Source organism: Alosa sapidissima, chromosome 4 (genome assembly GCF_018492685.1).
Source record: "Alosa sapidissima isolate fAloSap1 chromosome 4, fAloSap1.pri, whole genome shotgun sequence".
NCBI classification, from domain to species: Eukaryota; Metazoa; Chordata; class Actinopteri; order Clupeiformes; family Clupeidae; genus Alosa; species Alosa sapidissima.
Window position 1 is genome coordinate 10,713,586 of NC_055960.1, and position 23,996 is coordinate 10,737,581.

The 23,996-nt window shown below is 42.0% G+C and overlaps 2 protein-coding genes across 2 annotated transcripts in view; both read right to left on the minus strand.

Moving 5' to 3' along the window:
• abraa (actin binding Rho activating protein a) overlaps nucleotides 1-1,999 on the minus strand; it is a 3,178-nt gene extending 1,179 nt beyond the window's left edge. Inside the window, exon 1 of the mRNA XM_042088173.1 lies at nucleotides 1,069-1,999. Within this exon, the coding sequence (XP_041944107.1) occupies nucleotides 1,069-1,683 (615 nt within the window). The 5' untranslated portion in view covers nucleotides 1,684-1,999. The remainder of the gene's footprint in view (nucleotides 1-1,068) is intronic.
• Nucleotides 2,000-12,337: 10,338 nt separating this feature from the next.
• The window catches only part of angpt4 (angiopoietin 4), a 29,458-nt gene continuing 17,799 nt past the window's right edge, over nucleotides 12,338-23,996 (minus strand). Inside the window, exons 2-9 of the mRNA XM_042088165.1 lie at nucleotides 22,278-22,433; nucleotides 20,775-20,896; nucleotides 19,178-19,425; nucleotides 17,207-17,319; nucleotides 16,568-16,669; nucleotides 15,812-15,978; nucleotides 15,307-15,437; nucleotides 12,338-14,050 (exon numbers count right to left, since the gene is read on the minus strand). Coding sequence (XP_041944099.1) covers nucleotides 13,890-14,050; nucleotides 15,307-15,437; nucleotides 15,812-15,978; nucleotides 16,568-16,669; nucleotides 17,207-17,319; nucleotides 19,178-19,425; nucleotides 20,775-20,896; nucleotides 22,278-22,433 — 1,200 coding nt within the window. The 3' untranslated portion in view covers nucleotides 12,338-13,889. The remainder of the gene's footprint in view (nucleotides 14,051-15,306; nucleotides 15,438-15,811; nucleotides 15,979-16,567; nucleotides 16,670-17,206; nucleotides 17,320-19,177; nucleotides 19,426-20,774; nucleotides 20,897-22,277; nucleotides 22,434-23,996) is intronic.

Below are 23,996 nucleotides of genomic sequence, written 5' to 3' on the forward strand. Positions count from 1 at the left end.
ATATTACATCTGGTAGACGTGTAGATTAGATTATACAGTAAACAATCTTGGACAGTCCAGTTTTATCATCATTAAAGCCTCAATGACCTTTACCAGACTTTACCTCTTTCTGTGAATATGAATATAATACAATTAGCTTGTGAAATTTTATTGATGATGACTAATTAGTTTCATGCTAGAGGAATGTTGCCATTTGTATTGTTTTTTTCTGTCAATCTGTCTGTTAACAGGATTATACAAACACATGATTGTGATGTTCATGAACGGGTGTAGCATTGGCCGGGGAAGAGCCCATCACATGTTTGAGCAGATCCAGATCAAATGCTTTTCTGCAACATTGCAAGATAAAGAAGTCTGTACCCCACTGTCTAGCTTTTTTTTATTGGTTTCTAGGCTACCACAGTCCTTTATGGATACAGTGTCCTCTAGTCCTCACAAATACTGGCTAATGCTGCAGCCATTTGAAAATAATATACAGTCATGCCAAGAGTCCACGTGTTGGCACATGTTCTGCGCTGTGATGTGCTTTGAGGGGAGCATCTTTCATGGCTTGTCATTCGAAGTGTGAGGAATGTGTCTAGTGAAATCTAAGATGGAAACCTCTCTGAATTAAAAGAGGCCTTGCGACACGCCACTGAATCCTGGCCAACACCAAGGCTATCTGAGATATCCCAATGATTTTGAGGTCAGATGGAAAGATACTGTATGTGACTATATATATGACCTCATAACTTCCACTGCACAGACGTCAACATATTTTGTTGTCATTCAAAGGACAAGTAAAGTTTTCCAGACACAGGCTGATTACTGTAAAAACATCCCTTTAAAATGATCTACATGTGTAGTACGGAGTATCTGTTATGTCTGGTCTGTTTACAGTATAAAGTCCCAGTATTATGTATGGTTATATTTATACCACACAATGCTAACCTATATAAAATAAACAAGGTGATAGTGAACAGAAAAGCACATTCAACTGCTTCCCTACTAAATTTCCTTGACTGCAAGAGATGCATTAAACTTATTAGGCTTAGAGTAGGGGGTCAAGCACACATGCTGACACCATACCTTAGGTCTGGCGACGGGTTTCTTCTGTTCAGCCTCATTCTGGTCGCTATGGTCACTGAGGGCCGTGTCCTCCCCGAGGCCGCTGTCCTCTGTCTCAAGGCTGCTGCTGCGTGAGCTCAGCTTCCGCTCCCCCCTGCCCGCCTGGCCGCTGGGGGTTTTCGTCGTCGCCGCCTTGAACCCGCAGTAGCGTCTTCTGGTGGGCGACTCGTTTCCCAGGAAGTTCTTCACGTCCGTGGATGGCGCCATCTGGTTGGTGTTGATCTTCTCCTTCATGGTGCTCACCCAGTCGCTGCCGCACTCGCTGGGCCGTGGCTGCGCCACGCTCTTGGTCAACATGGCCGCCCGGATGATGCCCTCTCCCAGGTCCTCACTGGCGTCCACCGTCACCACTCGGGTGTTGACAAGCTGCTTGACCTCGCTCATTGCTTGCTCCTTGTTCTCCACGTCCTCGATGATGGAGTCGGGCATCCAGCCCGCGGGGATGGTGTCCTGCTTGCTAGTGTGGTCGCTAGCCCAGCCCTGCCAGCTCTTAGCCAGGCTATTGACCATCGCCGCGCACTTAATCTTCCGCACGACCCGGGTAACCTGCTGATTCCCCTCTGTTGCTGTACTCATGGCTGCCTGGAGTGCTGTGTGATGCTGGGATAGGAAAATAAATATCAAGGGGGCTCCTGGGAAGCTAGGTAATCCTCTGGAGCCTGTTGGAGAGGGTGCTGGGGTTTAAATACGGGTGGAGAGAGGAAGAGATGTTGGGGTCCGGAGGTGTGACATTTTTGGTGTGCACATGGTGATCGGGCTGACCTCCCGCATGCCATAGGAATTTCCCCACGGAGCCGACCCAGGCAACAGGTGGCCGTGTGGAGCGAAGCGGCAATGACAATCCTACTGACCTGTCTGGCCTGACGTACTAGCCCACATACACACAGGACCTCATTCCAGAGGAAACGGATAATATCTCTTATTTTAGCGTCCTCTAACCATGGCTGCCGCTCACATAGTGAAAAGATTAGCTCACTCCCACATACTTAGACAGCTTTTGTCACCAGAAGGACTTGCGTTTGAGCATTAGCTTGTTATTTCGGATGTCTGTTTTTGGGTGGCTCGCCAACACTCTATGACTTGATCTATTTTTGAGAAGGGCTGCATGTGCTGGCCTCTACTGATTGATACACAGGCCTGCTCGGCAAAACATGAGCTGGGCTATTTTGGGCAGATCGTTGTCCTTGGACCAGTCACAACGAACCAGTGGGGTCCATCTGGCGTATTTACATTTTAAACTGGGTGTTTGAGTCACACTGCTCAAATGACCACCTGACTTCATGGGTTTATGCAAAAAAAAATAAAAACGGAAGCTCTTACATAAGAGTATCAATGAATATATGCACAAACAAATGGACAAACACACAGATAAAACTCTGAATGACTGAGTGATATGATGGAAGCAGGTTGTTTTGTTGCAATGGCAGAAAATGTTAAGACCATGGCAGCACAGATTTTTAGATATCTATCTTATAAACACACATTTACTACATATGATTTCCCTTTGCGTTCCTGCTACTAGTATGCCTGGGTAGATTTTGATGCCTGTGATCCTGTCACAAGGCAAAAGCCAATACATTCACAGAAAAAAAAAAAAAAACCTTTCACATTCACAGAAAAAAACAAAAAACTTCTGACTTAAGCAAACAGAATTTTAAGTTGACTAGACTTGTGACAATGTGTTGAGGTAATGAAACAAATTGTATTTTCAAACAGTGTTACTTGTCAAAGACAACCAGAGAGAAAGTCTTTCCTTTAGATGGGCCATGTCTTAATTCATACGTTGGTTTCGTCTCCCACTCAAGTCCCTTGAGGATGCACATTGGAGAGGAAATGAATTAATTGTGGTGTACAACAAGCCAAAGCCGCTCGGCCTATTTTGGTTAAGCCGTGACAGAATGCGGCTGAGTGACTCACGTATGGAGGAGTGTGGCTAACGTCGCTCTCTGCATCAGACGTAACAGGATCTGTTTCCTCGCCCCTTTCTCACAATACTAGCGCTCAATACTTTTTTCAGACTTGTTCCGCATGTTGTGTCATTGAGTTGCACTGGTTAAATTACATTGTGAGAAAAAACATGTAGGCCTGGCTTTACATACCATAGAAAGATAAGATGATGTAAAGGTCCCAGAAAAGTCAACGCGACTGCTAGAACTTTGAAGTGCATCAGCCCTTTGAGCTGAAAGGGCTGCAATGCAAAAGTCATTGCATAAACATGACATAAATACAGGAGTGACTGAAAGATCCAGGGTAGCCCCGCAACCAAAAATGGTTAGACTTATGTGCTTACACACCTGCACATCTGTTTTTCGGCCCAAGTTGTTATGATCTCGACATCGCCTGTCTCAAAACATTGGCTTGACAGTCACATTACACCATTAATAAAGCTTTTGACTCTATCAGCTGTATACATTTCTATGTGAAATGTAAAATGTCAGAAACAAATAACATGCCTTTAGTCTCTCTCATTCAGCGTATTCTTTACAAAAGTGTAAACTCAAATACATCCTGCAGAAAAAGCAGAGACAACTATTGCACTTATATTTGTGAGAGTTTATGAAATATATGGTAATGGTTTCAGAAAAACAAAAGGCCCTGCAAGGGCACAAAAGTCACAAATTCTCCACAACTTGAAAGAGATTTGTTGCTTTGCGTGCCCAACAACATCCCTTAGCTATAATTCTAAAATCACTGTAACCTGCAACTTCCTTAGGCTTATTCCACACCTCTAACAGACACCTGATTTCATTGACTGACACTAGTGTTTACAATGATCCCATGCCCTCCTCCGTCTGCTGAGGACACATCTTCCGCCATATTTAGCTAGTCACACTTCTTCATTTACAAAAAGGACATTGTGACTCACCAACAAGAGGTGTAACAGAGTTTCATTTTCAAAAGTGTTGAACAAAGGCAGTGCTCAGTGTTAATGAAAGTGCCTCCATAATTTGGCAACGCTTTTGTGTATTTATACCAAACTTGGCACCTTTCACAACAGCCTCCGCATGCCTGAGTATGCTTGTGCTATTTGACAAGTATGAGGTATCCATCTGTCAAACCAACCTGCTCCCTTAAAGGCACAATCTGTGATTTGTGAGAGAAATGACACCCCTTAGAGTCTGTCCACACCAACATATTTGTATTGTGCTTACAGAGTTTGGACTGAGTACAAACACCAGCATTTTCTGAATGCACATACAGTATACTGCAACAGAGAGATGGAGAACTCCAAGGGCCCTATCTTGGCGATCTAAAACGTATGGTCACTGGCGAATAGCTTAAATAAATTTAGAGGCTTGTTCAGTCCACATTGGGGGTGGTTTTGTTATTAAACGTCGGGTGCCTGGCGCAAAAAGGGTTGTCTTATGTTTGTTAATCAGTCATGGGTGTTTTGGGAGTAACATCCTTTTAACCAATGGAAATGGCATCTGTCATTCTCTTTAACAACAAGCAGTGCAACTTCAATCAACACATCGATATTTTGATAGTCAGCTACGCATTTGAAGGAATCTGCTTGTATGTGAAACCATATGGAAAAGGCATTCCACTAAACCATGCTTTACTAAAACCTAGCAGTATAGCCCACACACATCTGCACTTGTCTATTATTTGAACTCATAAAGTGAAACTAACTTTACGTTGGTGTCATATTCAAGGACAAAACAGTTATACACAGGTAATTTCTTTCACTATTGACTGACAATGGGTTACCATCGAAAACATAGCCTTAAAAAAGCAACACTTACCCCAATAATGTTCAAATTACTGAATAAAAATCCTAAGAACATTTATCCTGCAGAGGAGTTGCTGCTTACATCTCGTGACAGTGAGTCTTCAGCTGTGCTTCATATGCGCCTTTCGCTATAGACCAGGTTTTTCTTGGTCAGTGGCATAATGCTTTTTTGATGGTGTAAGATCACGCGCCAGACCACACCTTGAGCTGTATTTTGCACCCTGGCGCATGGCGTAAAACTTGTTTTCCACCCAACGCAAAGTTTAATTCAGTATTTTGCACGTTTATTTTGCACGTTTATTATAACAATGCGCCCAGGGGTGTGGCAATTAACAACTTAGGGAATGGCCTGGCGCATTGTCTAAAAATCGCTATTACACCTGGTCAGAAGTATATGGCGAGTTGTTTATATGTTATTTTAAGAGCGCATTGTCAACAGTCATATTGCGGGTGCACAACGCACCATCCTTCTATCATCCATGAACGCACACCAGCGCACGTCCATGCAAAACATTACAAATTGCGCGATTACAATGGGAAACACATAGTTTCCTCTATGTTTATTTCAGCATGGCGGCCCCCCACGGTTTAATTAATACCGCCACAGTATCAGAATCAGGGCAGACACACATTTACTTTTTAAATAATCCTGGATGTATCCTCCCCTGCTGGCTGCCGCTCACATTGCAATTTAACAATAGCCTAAGTAGCCTAAACTAGTCAGAGGTTATTATGGCCCGTCCAGTTTCAGTTCACATATTATATATTGTATTGATGTAGCCTATTTAAAGCATTAACTTTCTTCTCAGTGTTTCCTCTTCATTTAGCGGTGCCACTGCTTCAGAATTAGGGGAGACGCAAAATATTGTCCGGAAGCATAGTAAGCTAAACGCCCTCCACTGGCTGCTGAAAATGGCAGTTTATAAATAAACAGCAATGCTAATCCGAGGTACCTGTCTAGTTTTATTCCATATTATATATTGTTTTTATAGACGTTAGTGGCATGCGCTATCAAGAGCTTCCATGTGCTACGCATGTTTGTCAACATCGCAAAAACTAAAATTTTCGCACAACTTGGTGGAAAGGTGGCACAAGCCAAGGAAAACCCATTAATTTCTGAAGCTGATCGTATAAAGTATTTCCCATATCGTAGTCTATAGGCCTAAGCTCACTCGCAACAACAGCAAAAATGAAACTGAGAGGATGTCTCAGCTGTTACATTAGATGCGCACTCAATCGCGAATCGACGCAGTAAAAAAGCAACGACTGCTGGTAGTAACGAAGGTAAATTTCAAAACATTTTGTATGCACTCACAGTGATGGCCTAGTAGGCCTATTGTGAATCGCGGACTATAAAGTAAAGGAGATTTACACCAAATAAAGGCAGTGTTGTGGGTTGTGTTTTTACAACGTTGGCACAAAACTTAATTTCTGTCATAAACGAAGTAAGCTAAGCGTTTCTCCATTGTCAACGTGAACTACCGGTATGTTCAAGCATTCAAGTGACAATGTGGTTTAATGCATGGGTTAACCTGACGTAAGTCAGACAGAAGATGGGCCTGTCTTAGTTCCTGAATCCTGTCCCTCTCAAGTCACGTTAGGCTAAATGGTGTGATTAGCAACTAGAAAAAAACATCCCGCGAGTGACACCCGACCGTTTTTTATACTAACCTTTTTTTTTCTTGGGGGTTAAAAAAAATCTAGCGGAAACACTGAAACATAATTAGAATAAAGATATTACGAAAAACTGTACATCTCATGATGAGTAGTTATTCACCATCATTTGCAAATTGGTAATGACAGTTAAAAGTGATTAGGGGAGAGGCGAGAGACAGTATGGCACAGCTGAAGACGCACTGTCACGAGATATAAGCAACCCCTCTGCAGGATAAATGCTGTTTTATTCAGTCATTTGAGCAACATTAGAGTAAGTGTTGCTTTTTCCAGCCTATGTTTTCGATGGTAACCCATTGTCAGTCAATAGTGAAAGTAACTGCATATAAATGTCTTGTCCTTGACTGACACCATGGTGAAGTTAGTTTCATTTTGACAATGAGTTCAAATAATAGAGGAGTGCAAATGCGTGAAGGTTATGCTAGGTTTTAGTAAAGCATGGTTTAGTGGAATGACTATACGGTCTCGCAAGCAGCCTCCTTCAAATGCTCTGTTGAATGTCAAAATACCTATGCATTTATTTGACATTGCACTTTGCGCCGGTAAAGGGAATGACAGAAGTCATTCTCATTGGTTTAAATGATGTTACGCCCCAAACACACCCATGACTGGTTAAACAAACCTAGGAACACCTTGTTGCGCCATGCGCTCGACGAAAACCCTCCCAATGTGGACTGGACATCCTACTAAATTTGAATAAGCTTTTGACGAGTGATGATGCGCTTTTGACTGTCATGATAGGGCCCAAGGGCATGGCGAACAATTCAAGTGCAAGATAGGAATAAACTTTCATCATGATAAGAATACTCTATGCGCTGCGTTTCTGATCGTCAAAATAGGGCCCCAGAAGCAGAACATGCAATCTGTAAATCATGGAATTTGACAAAAATTATCCTCTTAAAAAATGTCCTGTTAAGGGATTACATATCAGGAAAAATCTTTTCAAATATTTATCTGTTGAGTGGTACTTTGAGAGATGGAAGGAGTCAAAATGTGATTGAAAATCTTGCCCCTAAATCGAATAACTTCACCTCAAAAGAGAGTTACAAAATATGTTCTGTCACCACAGGCCAAAGCCGTGTGGCATCATGATGTGTTTTTCAGTGTGTCTGAATAACTCCTGCATCTGTATAGTAGGCCTACTCATTAGAGGAGAATGAGAAATCAGCTAATCAACACAGTGCTATATGATGAAGCCAGGCAGCGAGCTGGTGACAGGAAACGTCTCTTCTACAGGATGTTTAAAAAGCTCCTGTGAAACACTTGTTTTGCCAACAGTGTCAGTACATACCAGAGTGACTGATATTGTCTTTGTGACTGCCATTGCTTACAAGTTTGTTTATGTGTTATATTTGTTTATACAGGATTCAATAAATACACATGTGCTATCTTTACAGGAAGCATAACGGCACAGACATGTTTTCCACAAGTGCTGCGCGTGCCATTGTGACCCAGGTAATACATTTTATTTAAAGCGTGAGGTCATTGTGTTGGCTTTGGAGTGGAGTAGCGCTGCAAATAATTACTCCACTTCTTATGAGCTCACCACTGATGTGGCCCACAAAGAGTCATTTTGTATTCCTGGACACTGTTGCTGCCGCCTGCCTCTCTTTCTTTAATAGGTAACCTGACCCAAAAATGCGCCCTTGAACTATATTCTCAGAGGAAGTATTTTTACCAAGCTTTGTCTGCCGCTCTAGCCTGGGATTCTTTTTTGGAAGCATCCAGAATGCACCGCGCCGTTCACTTTCCTGTCTGTGTATTGGGCACATTTGTGGGGATTCGGTCACCCAGTCGGCAAGCAATCACCAGGACTGTTCTACATACACTTTTCTTTTCATTTCCCTAAACGACACCGAAACCGTGGCCCAGATAGGAAGTTTGAAACAGAGAGAAGTGGGTGCTGAACAGGCAGTGTGTTAAATAATGATGCAACGGTTTAACCTTGAGTAGGCTACAGTTTGACACACCGAGGAAACAGCAGTAAGACATGTAAAAGGAAATTGCCTCTGGCCCCGCAGAGTCAAAGCTATGACAGACATATCTGTGGTGTCATGTCATGCGTCCTAATGAAAGGACCGAGTCTGTCTCTGTGTGCATCTCAGTGAGTCACTCCGACAGTGACTCAGTCAGTGATTTTCGCCGTCTGAATAATTCCCGCAGCAGCAGGGTGGGAGCACCTGTTCGCCATGCATGCGATCCTCAAAGACAGCACTCCAAAATAGACTCCTGCCTTCCACTTCCTTAAAGATGCATTAATGAGTGCAATCATGGTGGAGGGGAAAGAGGGGAGAGAGGGGACTCAGTGTGCAGTCTTGGTTTGGGATATTACATTGAGTTCAAAACTCCAGTAAAAAAGGACTTTTAAATATTTTATATCATACATTTTCTCATATTCAGAACACCATAAAATAGACTTTATGCATTAATATAGATTATATATATATATCAGAATAGACAGATAGAACTGGGACCATTGTGCTATGTGTTTTGTTGTAGGAAATAGATATTTCATCTTTGTAATTTGCACTAGAGACTGAATGAGTCATAGAGAGAGAGAGAGAGAGAGAGAGAGAGAGAGAGAGAGAGAGAGAGAGAGAGAAAGAGAGAGAGCAGGGCATAAGCATTCAGAACTGCCAGCACTGGAGGCCCCGTCTTGTAGTAGATTTATAACCCCCCATAACACCATAACACCCCCCCTCCCCTCATATATTTACTTTATGGCCTCTGGACAGCAGATTGGAAACATGCAAGGAAAGGTGAGGGGGCGACACAAGCTATTTCTGAATTCTGAACGCTAAGCTAATATACCAGCAGAGGATACCTGCTAATTGCATGCACCAAAACAGTGACACATGAAAAATTGATGGTAAGCTGGATGTTAAATGCAGCGTATCCCCGACTGGCAGTTAATTATCAAGAGAACAGTTCTGGATGATTAAATTTCACAATATTTCTGACTTATTAAACAGAGGTTCGGTAATTTACTACCCAGAGAGATGCTGCTGACGTTATGTGTTATTGAGATGGGGGGCAAGCAGTTGGACATAGCAGGCAAACTGAGCCTTCTTTATTTCAGCTGAGGTGATTCTCCATGCTCTTCACAGCTAACTGGGTTTCTGCAGGACTCAGCCACAAGAGAGGCACCAAAACAAAAATGTGGGCCGCCAGACTATCTCTGGTGTGCTACAGTAGAACTGGACCATTTCTAATGTTTTTCCAGCTCTGTGTAGTTAATTACTCAATGAGCAGCCATGTTTACAGATAGAGACAGATAACATACGATAACTAAATGCTTTCTGTGTGAATGTACACCTTCTTGCATGTATGCATACCTTCCTGCAGCTCCATGCCTTGCATGCACCGGCTCCTTTGAAGCACATCGCATGTTCTGCAGCTTGCACATACATCTCCATATGATCACACGTGGTTATTATCAAACGGACTCATGAAGCACATATGCAAAAAGTACTGCATGTGCATTTAACCAGCATATCCATTTAAGTACCCTGAGATGCTGTAGCTGGGAAGGAGTCTCACTCTACCACTGAGGGGATAAATGTTTCCTCTTCGTCATCTCTGCTATTGTGAAAGCAGTAATGGCTATAATTGCATTGACTGACTGCTCTGCACTGCACTGTGGCACACTCCTACTAATAACTCTACAGACGGTCTGGGCTATGGTGGTGTGTAGCGTAGTAGTGCCCCCATCTGGCAGTACCTGCATCTCATGGACAGATAATCCTTCCTCTCTCTCTCTCTCTCTCTCTCTCTCTCTCTCTCTCTCTCCATCTGTCATTGTGTGTGTGAGAGAGAGAGAGAGTGTTGCAGTAAGTGTTGACACAGTTTTAAAGCACATAAAAAAAGCTCCAGTTCACTTTAGATTCCTCAAATACACCAGAGAGCTCCTACCGTGTACAACCTGAGAGCGAAAACGTAGTCTGCAGATGAGAGGTTTGTGAAGGAGAGGACACACTGTTTTTTTTTTGCAAAAAAAGCGACTTGTCTGGTGTTGCTTGGAAATAGAACACATTTGATAACCTAGATTCTCATCCAGTTTCTTTGGAAGAAGACAAAGCGAGGTTGCAGGGAAAAGGACTGTGGGGAAAAAGATAAAGAGTACGAATCAAGGTCTTAGGGGAGCCAAAGAAAGTTTGGCTGGTTCTATAACACAGATGATCAGTTATCTGTTGTCTCCGTTCACAGTATTGACAGACATGTCTATAATGCTTTCACATTTAATAGCATAACAACCTTTCCCAACCTTTTTATCAGCTCTCAAGCAAATCTGCCTGGCTCTCTGTGGTCTTATCTATGTATTTTCCAGTGAAGGTTCCAGTCTTCCATTAAGGTTCAGCCCAGCCACAGTGTCAATGCAAGCAGCAAGGCCTGATTGTTTGTGTAGTAGGGAGGTAAGGGTATAAGCCTTGTTGTCTGTCAGTGTGTAAGTGCATGGGATCTGCCACCAGGGGGCCACATCATCTCATTTATGTGGAAGCAGATGTGTAAAGGATAATGCTATTGATATTAAAGAGATGTAGTATTCGTTAAGAATTGCACTGTTGTGGCATAATATGAAGTGACACTCAAAGTGAGTACTGCTATACCAGTGCAAGCAGGTCTATCAGTGTGCATATAGTCAGTGAGTCATATGTGTTGTTAGTGTCTCCCTGCATTATTTATTATAAAAGATTAAATCAGATCCAGTGCTATGGACACAAAGATCTACTAGGAAACTATTTCTAAACAAACTTGTAAAATAATGTATACACATTTTCAGCGCAAAATGATTCTTGCAACTTGGCAGGCAGTATATAACAGGTCACACAGTAGTTGCCTTTTTGAAGCTTCTACAATACAACTTGATTGGCCGGCTCACTTTCAAAGAACCTGCTAATGAAACAAGAAGAACCCCCCTCCCTCCCTCTCCCCTCCCTCTCTCTCTCTCTCTCTCTAAGGGACTGCTTAACAAACTGCTGTTTCCCTCTGTTTCCCTGCAGTGTTCCCTGGTTTGTACTGAGGCATCAGCTATAAGAAAAGGGAGAGGCTTTACACAAGGCAGCCCAGTAACTGGGGCAAAGTCGGTGTCAATGATGACTCCTCAAGTGAAAAATAGCCTTTTAATGGGGCAGGCCATTCACTTGTGATGCTAATGGTAATAAAATGGCTTGTTCTTTGTCAATGCCCTTTTGTTACGTTATCAAATACACGCTGTAAAAAAAGTAAATAAAATGAGACGACCACAGCTGCGGACAGATGTAATCACTGCCGTGTAAGTATTTCCATATGAGTGTTATCCCTTCAATCAACACACTCTGGAAACACGTCATAGTCTCGCAGCATTGTCCAAGCTCATTACTGAGTCCAAGGGTAGTAGCCTCGGCCAAAAAGGACTCACTCATGAGATGCAGCACACATGTCTTAATAATAACCTCGATTTCGCCGTAAATTGATCGGGATGGGATTTTTACTGAGGGACTCGTGATAAACAATTTGACACATTTAGCAGGACAGCTGCTTTTGAGATATAATAGGTACTGACATTAGACATATAAAAGGCAATCGACATGTTAAACTGAAATCTGATACGACGATAAACATTTTACTGAGATGGGAATGTGTTGTGTTCATGTACCAGAACATTTTTGATTTGAGCTATTTTTTTTCAACAACAGGACTTGTGTTTTTATTGGCCTTGAGAGAAGAATTTGCTGGATGTCGAGTGAGGAGTGGATTGTTATTGAGTCATGGACTGATGTGCCTACAAGGCTCTTAAATAAATCATAACTCGATGTTCATAAATATACAAAATTGTCTGCCAAAAACTGTTTAAAGGAAAGTGACTTTTAATTCCGTTTAATGGTAGCTGTAATATGAATTTCATGGAAATAGTACATATGATGTTTAAATAGGCGAGTACACAACAGGTGTAGGTCTGTCTGTATATGGTGTATATTGGTGATGTTTATTATTCTCTCATATGGAGGAAATGAGTAAGTGAGCATAGGCACAAAGAAGATGTGATGCAAAAGAGATAGTCGACTACAGGGCCATTTTGTATATATGTATAGTCTGGCTACATACTCACTCAGGTCCCTCTATGAAGGCACTGCTAGACTAAATGTACATTTCATACATCTTAAAGTGCATTTTCCCAGGAGGTGAGATAATGTTTAGAAGAGCAAACATAACATTTGATGGTATGATAAGACTTCATGCCAGTGAAGTCAAACCTTTTTTCTAGAGCACAAAATGTCACACAAAGAGTCTTGATCTGTCTCTGTCTCCTCTGTTGTCATGTCTCTTCACTCATCCCCTCATATAAGCATACATTTACCACCATAACATCTTGCGATCCAGTTTAAGTTGAAGTAGAAAACTAGGCCTGCTCTTGACAAGTAATAATAAAAACACATATAAAAATACAATGTTAAAAAAGTGTTACAGAGATAAAAAAAAAAGATAGTTCATCACATTTCTATGCTCTCCACGTCGCAAGTGCAGTTCTAGCGGATTCCAGGAAATCAGCTCTGTCCCTCTGAGGTTCCTTTCCTCCTCTCTCTCTCTCTCTCTCTCTCTCTCTCTCTTTCTACAGCAGTGCCTGCACCTCTCCTCTCAGCCGCCTGAATCTGATATTCATCTCCAGCCATCACTGAGTGGCTGCGCTGTGTTTTCCCCTCACATTCATTTGACGCTGTCTTGACGACGGCGGCGGCCTCCTACAGCGCCGAGGCAATGACAGAAGGATGGAGCGCTGTCAAGGAGGTCTGTTGACACTGCGGGGCACACCGTGGGAGAACTGATGAGGATGGGGAAGGGAGGGGGGGATGGGGATGGAGATGTGGTGGAGTCAGGATTGAGGTTGGGGTGGGATGCAGTGGTGGTGGAGGGGGTATTCAATGTCCATGGGTAGATTGGCCAGCCTCATCTCTGGTGGTGGTAGGGTTGGGGGAGGGACGGGGGGGGGTGGAGATATAGATGTGGTGGTCGGGATTGAGGTTGGGGTGGATGGTGGTGGTGGTGGTGGTTCTGGCCTGTCAGTGGGTAGATTGGATTGGCCTGCCTCGTTTCTGGGCCCTGGGCAGCAGCCAGAGGATAGAGCCTTTGTCCGTCTTTTTCGACTCGACCACTGTCTCCAGCTCAAGTTACAGCAAATCAGCGGCTGATTGATTGTTTGAGATTCAAGACGCTGATTTACAAATGTTTCGCTTTCGAGCCCGTCACGCTTGTCAGAAAATCCGGTGAAAATGCTTTTTTTGTTTTTGTTTGTTTGTTTCTGGAGAGTGGGGGGTTGAAGGGAGGGGGTTGGGGGCTCTGAGGGCGTCATGCCTGCCTCTCTCTCTCTCTCTCTCTCCTCTGTCGGAGTCCCTCTCCCTCAGAAGCTGTACGGTCGGATCATCATGGCTGTGGAACGCAGGGAGTAGCTGGGCCCTCGGAAGTGGTGCCACTTGATGCCGTTGAGCTTGCGGATGTTGTGGCCAATGGCGTAGTAGATTCCGTTGAGGTTGGAGAAGCCGCAGGCGTCGAACCACCACCCTGTGGGGAGAGCCGAATGCAGCAGAGGTGTGAGTGTTATGTCTGGCAGGCGCAGAAATCTGGAGGAGTGATTAAAGTGTAACTGACACCTCCAAGTGGCACGTCTGACACTTCCCTCCGTTTGCTCATCCTGTTTTTACACCAGGATTGGAGCAGATTCTCTATCCCCCCAAGCGCATTTCTGTATTTTAAAATGGTACACTTTGCCTGCTGAGCTAAAATGGTAGTGATTTGATTTCAAAGCAAACTGAAAATGTCTCAATGGGAACCAGGCTTTTCTATCTCTTTCTCTGTGTGCAGAGAGAGACACTGTGGATTCATCTCTGATTAATCTAATATCACCTCACTCAACGAATGTTTACTTTGGACGAGACTCGTCAAGTGCTTCTTCCCATAAGTGGTTTGATTATGAATTACAATACAAACAACAGGGGAATCTCAAAGGCTTCCAGCTGAGTTGGACCAATTAACTCAAACAACATTCAAAATCAATCAAGAAACATAGTATTAAAAAGCTATTTGTCTTGGAGTTCATTCAGTTCGTGAGATTGTCAAGACCATAGAATAAATAGCTATGATTGAGAGGGGCACTGTGCAAAAAATAGCAGACCTTAAAATCCAATGTGTTTTACATAATACTACAAGTCTGGAATGGGGATCATAGGAAAGAGTTTGGTGCTGTCTCCAGTTCTGGGCCCTGGCTCAAAAGTCATTGATTTGAAAGACCAGAGAAGGAAGAAGAACAGCAACGTTGATAAGGGGAATTACTATATGTCTGTCATAATACGGTTTATTATATTAGGACAGGCTCACAGTGACAGCTGTCTGTCATGTGATCTATTACAAGAATTCCAAAATATTTTTCTTGTTATATGGCCAACAAATCCTCTAAGAAACTCAGATGGGTATTGTAAAATGATATGCAGCACTGCAGAATGTGAAAGTCCCTGTGGTCCAACAAATTAGGCAGACTTGACTAGAGGCACCACATGCTATGACAAGGTATATGATGTATGATATGAGACATGGCATGATATGATATATTATATAATGACTTGACATGATGTGACATGACATGATGACATCTTGAATTTCCCCTTGGGGATCAATAAAGTATCTATCTATCTATCTATCTATCTATCTATCTATCTATCTATCTATCTATGACCTGACCTGACCTGACATGACATGACATGACATGACATGATATGATAATATATGACATGTGAGACATCATAGAGAGGCATGATACATACCGCCTGTAAGCATGAGGGCACACTTGCAGAGGCAATTGTCGTTGTCTCTGTCTCGGGTACTGAAGGCCGTCCCGTGGGACACCAGGCTGTTCTGCTGCCCTGCAGTGCCACTGTAGCCCCTCAGGAACAGTCTGAGTGGACAGAGATCAGAGAGCATCAGAACACACGGGAAAGAGAATAACAAAGACTCATAGCAGGACTATGCAGTGGGTTTATCGGCTAGATTGTGAGTGGTGTAAAAGGCTAACAGCAATAATGTTCCAGTGCAGCTGCCGTTTGTGAAGACTTGATTTTATGACATGATAAAAAATGCATTTTATTAGGTGATACTTTAACCCTGGAATGAAATAGATCTATTTTGTACCATTTATGACTGTAGTGAAAATTTAGACCTAAAACAATTTAAAAGTAGGGCCCAGGTTGAGGAATCCCGGAGTCACTCATTAATGCAATGGGTGCCAGCACAAGCTAAAATAAGTGTCACTAAAATCCGATGTAGTAGCACCTGTACTGCTGTTTTTCACTGCCCAGCTGGAATCGGTCGTAAAGAGCATAATGCGTGTGTCCCTCCCAGTCCTTCAGCTCCACTCGGAGAGAATACTGTGTCTGGCCGGTCATCTGGTGCACGGCTTCGTTGCCCAGCCAGTGTTCCAGAGCTGGGTCACCAAAACCCTGAGAAAAGAAAGCGGTTGCCATGGCAACTTTAATTTGATGTGTCTTTAGTCTTTCACTATGACATCAGGACACAATTCTGTTTTTATCCCCTTCTTCTTAAATTCACTTCTTTATTTTTACAAATGAAATTGTTTAAGAGAGCATTGTTTATTGAACTCATCCATTTCTTTTAATTAAATATATAAACAAACATGCAGAGTTTATTTTCCACAGCTTCTCAAATACAGAATTGGATCTCCAAATGCTCTCTGAAAAAAATGAATCCTCTGGCGGGGATGTAGCCAAGCTGTCAGACATGGTTGCCATCTCCATGTTTCATTCTACAGCTCATGATTTGTGAGCTTATGTCATCCAGGCATACCCGCCCGCTTCATCAAAACTTCCACTGAATAAGTAGGAAAACATCTGATAATTTGTCTTTTCTAAGTGCTTCTTGAGCCTTACGTCTTGGATAGCATGGATGGGAAAGCGGTTGCGGCCATATGTAATGTACAGATGTTGAAACAAGATAAGCTGTGCTTGAACACATCATTCTCACTGTGCAAAGGGTAGCTTACTTGTTGATAAGTCTGGAGGGAACATTTACCATTTTATATTCTTCCCACCCCCTCTGGAAGTCTGTGCTACCGTCGATCCTCCGCTGAACCATGGTCCACCCTCCCCCACTTGTCTCCATATCACAGAACACCTTCAACAGAAACACAGACGTACAACATTGACATTTGCATTTATTAATTTGGCAGATGCTTTTATCAAAAGCCACTTACAGCAATACAAGCACAATCATTGCTCACAGCCCAGTCCAGATACAAAAGATGTTTAATTCAATATTCCAACATTAGTCTCTATTGTTACACATTTTTGTTGGAAGACTGTCAAGCCTGTAAATGGTTTAATGACACCTGTGGCTGCATACAGTGGCATAGTGAACGAGAGAATCATATTTCCATTCAGTTCTATTGAAAGGAATGGCGACTGGGAAAGTTTGTAAATAGATCAGAATGAACATTATTAGATATTGCTGTTATTGAGTATAATTCATACATTCAGGAAAACTTCAAAAATCAATTCAGAATGTGTGCACAAATATGATTTACTGTGTGCTCTATGTAGATAAAAATGCATTTCAGTCGGACATAAATGAATTCCACGTCTGTACAATTGATTCGCCGTAAACGTACAGGGAGAAAGAGCGAGGAACAAATGAGAGCTTTATGACTCTTACCTTGGTTGGTGTTGTCACGTTGCCAATGTAAATGTAATAGACTCCGCTGGTGTTGTGACCTGCTTTAAAGGCCTGTGAACAGTCTTGAAACTTCTGCTCTTTCAACTTTGGCCCTGTCAGCAAACACATACATCCCAAATACTTTTTACATGTTTCACAATCAACTTCAGGAATAGCATCAATTTATGAGACGAGATTGATATGTGGGGAAGAATTTCCAATTTTCAGTGCACATAACTCTTCTTGCTTAAAGAAACATATGTCAGTGTGGTTAGGGGTAGGATTAGTCTTTGGATATGACACGAAATTGCAAAACTGCATCAAACATGAGATTAACTGTCAAAGAAGCTGCATGTGATCTGAATAAATGAAGTAAATTATAATTAAGCAAATTACGTTTGCTTATCTTCTATTTCTGCACATCACAATTTGAACAATTTAATTCCTGAGGACTGTGCAAAATATAGCACAGATCTGTAGCAGTTTGATGTGTATTTTTAGTCATTTAGTAATCTACAGTATGTATCGCAAGTATATCTGAGAGCAAACCACCTCTGCCAAATAATATGGAAAATGTAATGTTTACCGCTGAACAGGATTTACTTTGGTCAGGGATTAGACAGTTTTATCAGAGTGTGTGACTCCGGCACATGTGCAGCTAATCCAAGACCCAGATACTGCCAAATAAATCACTGTTAAGAGTGTTGTTGTCACAGCCCATTTTACTCTCTTTCTAAACATCTTGGATGAGATGACAAAAGGATACATTTCCCCTCAAAGCTCTCTAAGACTTACAAACTAGTGCCAATGCCTGAAGCACTCAGAACACAACGTGCTTCAAGCAGATAAAAGCAAGTTTGATCTCTGATTACATATTACTCATTAGTTTACATATGTATTAAAAAGTGCTTAATCAAAGTCATCTCTGGACTATTTCCATGCCTCATTATTAGAAGATCTTTTAATTTGGCCTTATTATATTCCACATGATCTACATCCAGAAACCTGAGCTCTGTCCAATGGACTGCAGCTCTCACAAACAGAAGATAGAGGTCAGTGTGCGCATCTTAGGTGCAGATGAGGAGGGTGAACTAAAAGGCATTAGTTGTTTACCTTCATATAACAGCTTCAAAGTCATGTTGATGGCAAACAAACTTCTAGTAGGGAGAACCACTTGGCCTGTGCAGCCGTAGCCTAGCTGCCTAAGGAGAACCAGCCTTCCAAACATCCCAGACAACTTGCTTGCCAACATCCCGTTGAATCAAAATCAATGGCCTACTATTGTATTAAATTGTGCTATATTACCTTGTCAATTGACATGGCTTTTCGTAAATGATCTCGACTGGTTTGTAAACAAATCCACATGTATTGTGTCCAGGAGGAAAGGTGATAGCCAAGAGTGGTATTTATGACCGTTGTGTAAAAGACACACTTGCAATTGCAGGGGGAGCCCAGTAGCACAAAAAAACCCAAACTGCATTAGATACCTACAGTATAAAAATAACCTACTGAAAAGGGTCTACACACTCAATCTCTTCCTTTTCTTGAGTGTTTTTTTTGTATTATTATATGTGCTCAGACAACATTCTCACAAACAAACATGTTCTAATGAATTTGATGCTCATTCCTGATGCCTCACTCCTAGCAGTGTTGTTAAGAGAGCCCATGGGCAGGTGTGATACCGCACTCCTCGTTCTGGATTGTTAAGAGTGCCCATAGTCACCTGATGCATCACTCCTAGGTATGTTGATTGTTAAGAGTGCCCATAGTCAGCTGAAGCATCACTCCTACAGGGTTAGTTGTTAAAAGTGCCCATAGTCAGCTGATGCATCACTCCTAGCCGTAGTCGTTAAAAGAGACCATAGTCACCTAAAGCATCACTCCTGTAGCCGTGTTAGTCGTTAAAAGAGACCATAGTCAGCTGAAGCATCACTCCTAGCCGTGTTAGTCGTTATGAGTGCCGATAGTCACCTAGGCGGTGGGCAGCCGACCCGCCGGACACCAGGCCGATGAGCGTGTGCACGGAGGTCATGAGCTGCTGCTGCTGGCGCTGCAGGGCCGAGTTGTTGGAGCTGGCCGCCCGTAGCTGCCTCTCCAAGGCCTCGATGGCCTCCATCTGCCGACGCACCACCTCCTGGAGGTGCTGCTTCTCCTCCCGCATGCCCTCCAGCTCCGTCCGCTGCTGCGACTCCAGCTGACGCACCTTGTGCTCCAACCGGCTAGAGGCAGGCAAATTCAAAGCAGGTGGTTGTGAAGCATTGGTAGCTGTGTCTTGTATAGACATATACTGTATACTGTATCTTAGTCGGCTTTCCCAATAACAATAGGTGTGTTTACATGGACACTTTTAATCCGAATAGAATCAGAATAACGTCTCAATCAGAATAGAAACAACACATATAAAACGGCTGATCCGATTATAATTTTATGAAAGAATGAAAGAGGTGGTGTATCTTATTCTGACTGAACAGCCATGCATCTAGTCAATTGGGTTGCCTGCTGTAGCAGCAATGAAATAGAACATACCCCGTGTAAACAGATGGCACAAATCTTTCATTGAGAATAGTTTATTCAGAATGACAAAAAAACTGTCATGTAAACCCACCTAATGTCCCTTAGTGTTTAAGATGTACCAATACGTTGTTTACATTTCTATGCATGTTTCCCAAACCAACTCTTTCAGAGTTCCCCAAAGAAAAACCTTTCTACATACAGTATACTGGCTCTTTAATGTTCCTTCGCACTATTTCAGTAAATATACTCAACCTAAGAGATGGCAAGTCAGGGCCTTAACATTTTCCGTCCAACCCATTATTGTAACTCAGCAAAATGCCCTCTGCAGTTATAGATACTACAGAGGTTAAGGTTCAGAGTGGCTGACCATCGAACATTTATGGGAGCATGGGAATAGAGTGGACTGTGGTCTTTCACTTCTCCCTGGATTTCTGGTGTTGATTGCACACTAAATGCAAGTGCACTTGAAATGGTGATGAAGGACTAAGAGCACTTGAATCCCCCATGGAGCTGCTTTTAGCAGTGATGCAGTGGCCAATTACATTTGTCTCTGAGATTTCACGTAGACTGCACAGTAACCACAACAAGAGCAGAAAACAACAGTCAGCTGTGGATCCAGTCTATCTGTTTAATCTAGAGAAAATTAACTAGAACTAGAGCTGTGGATCCAACCTTTGCAAAAGATGAATTACATTAAGTCTATCTGTTTAATCTAGAGAAAATTAACTAGAACTTTTATGGGAAATCTGCGTGAAGCATGAATTGCAGATTTCCCATAAAAGTTCTAGTTAATTTTCTCTAGATTAAACAGATAGACTTAATGTAATTCATCTTTTGAATGGAGAATATGGACTTAAATCAGGTCGAGTCAAAGCTCAGTGTTTAAGCCGCAGTGATTCAGCATCACAAACAAACAATTAAAGGAATAATTAGCATTTCCCGCAACAAAGGCTCCATTCAAGTGGGTATTACTCAGATTCTTCAGATGTACTCTAATAGCAGGATGATTAATTATTTGCTTTTTACGACGAAAGGATTTGAGCAATTCTTTCACCTGTTTTTGTCCTGAAGCTTAGTGATCTCTGAAGTCTGCATCAAAAGCTCCTTCTCGAGTTTGTTTGTAGACAACGAGTTTTCCAATAATTGAATTTCAATTCGAGACGTCTGATTCATGACCTAGAGAGATTTGAAAACATAAGCAAATTTATAATTTATCAAATTATAGACACCAAACATGAAGTGAAGACGATGAAGTGAAGACATTTCAGAAGTAGTGAAATGGCTATTTATTTATTTATGAATGTGATTATCAAATTAATGCCTCCAATCAATCCTTAAATCAAATCCATTCAAGTCAAGCCAAGTCACTTTATTTATGTAGCACATTTTAAAACAACAGTAGTTGAACCAAAGTGTCTTACAATAGAGGCAGTTAGGAGTTGACAATATAAAAAGGCTCTGTGTAGGGGTACAAAGAACAAAAGAGATAGTGTAAAAAGTTACATTAAAGGAAAGTTAAATAAGAGGTAAAATAAGAAGTTAGTAAGTGCATATCCCAGTTACAATGTCTCTTAGCATTTTACAATGACTCAAAAGAATGATATCTGTTTCCCATATCCTCTGTTTCTAGAATATGGATCTGCTGCCATAGCCTGGGTGAACCCAGACAAACCTGTTAGCACATTTGAATCTGCTCTGCAGGTCCATCTGCAAAGGAGGAGAATCGATGCCCGTTTCCGAACTTGCCGTTGTACTATTTCCACAGGCGTAACCAGCAGAGAAACTTAAATTTGGCCATTTAAGTCTTACAAAATCATTCCAGAAGTGCAGCAAAGATATCTTTCTTGTAAACAAAGGTTTTAAATTGTTTACTCAATTCCAAAGAAAATACACGTTCCTGGGTTTTTGGTGGTTTGGAAACAAACGTCAGTGGTTCCTTTCCAGACCAACCTGCAGAGCAAATTCAAATTTGCTAACAGGTTTGTCTGGGTTCACCCAGGCTACTGCTCCCATGTTTCTGGAGTTGAGTATTGTCGTTCATGTAGATTGGATCATGTGTGAGATGTGTATGATAAGAGAGAGTCAGACTGCACTACTGTTAGACATCAACAAGGAATTCTATTGTAAGTCAAAATTTAAGTCATCTAGAATGGATATACATTGCAAAGTCATATAATGAACATAAGTGTCTCGTGCATGAACTCAAACACATTATGGCACAGTAAATCTTATGAATGACGTAGCATTGGAAATGAGCCTGTGATTCATCTCAAGAATGCTTCTCAACATGGGTGATATGATCTATATGACATCTCCTTAGTCTAGTCAATTTTGTGTGACAGTGACAAGTTGTCAAAATAACAGCTATATTCTAACATGTCATAAAGAAACAGTCTTATATGACATTATATTTGGTTTATAAAAAATGTTGCAAATGCAAATGTATGCAAATATAAACATATGTAATAGTGGATTGACAATTAATAATTAACATTAATTATTAACAATAAATCTGCCTCTGATTGACATATCAGTAACACACGTTAGCCTACATTACCTTGGCTTCTACAACATTCAGCTTCATCGTTTGCTCTGCAGTTTTGGTCAACAAATTGGTTCCGATCTTCAGCATCGTAGCTGTTTGGTTATGGACAGCATTTGCGTGGATCTGGACAATCTCTGTTTTGATGTTCTCCTGAATATAATTTTCTAGCTGGTGATAAAAACAAAAACAAAATAGAAAACAGAGAAAAGCGTTAATCAGTGTGTGTGTGTGTGTGTGTGTGCGTGTGACTTTAATACACCAGTCACCGAAAGTTGATCAAAGCCTGATGGGTTTTCAGTGTTCCTGTCAGATGACTGTTAGCCGCTCTCCAAGTCCATTTATAGTCAGACACTCTCTGTCCATCTGGTATTGTCTATATTTAAAATTACCCTCTTAATATTGCATTCATATTGTGCTTGTCGTCACAAACTCTCGCATGGCTCCCTCATGTTGTGTTGAACAGTGATCAGAAAGGAATGAGATACACTTTGTCCCATCACAGACATTGGGTCACCTTTTGTTCATTGTTCCTTATGAAACTGCATCATTACTATTTTCATTGCGAATTAGAGTGCATGTCCATTAGCTGTTGCAGCTGACTGATTTAAATGAAAGAAACGTCGGCCATTCATGAACATTTTGCAAGCCAAGGATGAAAAATGTCACAGGGCTGCAATCTGAAATTGAAAGCATGGGGGTTGGCACCACTTCAGCTTCATAACAAAACTCAGAAATGCTGCTTTTTCAGCGACATCACCTCGCTAATATATAATTTCTCTGACGTGTCCACAGAGAAAATTGCTCCAGCGTTTTCCGATATGTTGCTGTGTTGGAAATCGTTTTGTTTGTTATTATACATGAGCTTGTTCCTTGCCTGAGTGACCTTCTGTCCTTGGGAATCAATCTGGTGTCAGCCAAGGTGCAGCACAATGACCCAGCAGGTCCTTGTGTACTCTAAATTCAGCAAAAGTAAATATGCCATCCTCAGGATATAAAAACACCAAGAGGGGACTAACGGGAGATAAATTTATCACAGTTGAAATAAACACAAGACTCCTGGGGGACCTCTGCCCTCCTGATGTGGTTAGTAGGGAGTTGGAGCAACAGCGCTCTGAAACAGAGACTGCACACAGTACACAGCTCTACTGTGCCTCATGTTATCCACATCCAATAGCATTAGGGCACTGTTTAATACATCCCTTCCCTTGTCACAGAATTGTGAAGCTGGCTGATGGTTGGCTTGTAAAAATTAATAGTCACAAACAAGACACAACAAGAAAAAAAAAAGTTGGCTCCCTGCAGCCATTGTGTGCTTTGACCAGTTAATTGACCCTAGCTTCCTGCCTTTGGATTAAAATTACACAAGACATGCCCATATTAAGAGCTTGAGAACACAGATAGGCCGGCGAAAAGGGCCTGCTCCAGTGCTCCTAACTTAAAACAGATGTCCTGTTTCAGCATGATCACTGTGGCCCTGACAGCAACGGGATGTGGAGAATGAGGAATAGTGTAAATCGGACATGTGTTCGTTTAACGAGGCACCTCTTAACGAGTCAACTCCATGGACAATACCTGGGAGATTAGGTGGAATGGGGGGTCATGTTTAAGTCTTGTCACCTGGTCTTAATGGGGTGTTTTAAAACAGTCCATCCTGCTTGAAATGATACACAGCCCGCGTTGAAATGCTATCAGTCAAGAAAATGTCTCCGTTAGAAAGCGGACAGCAAATCC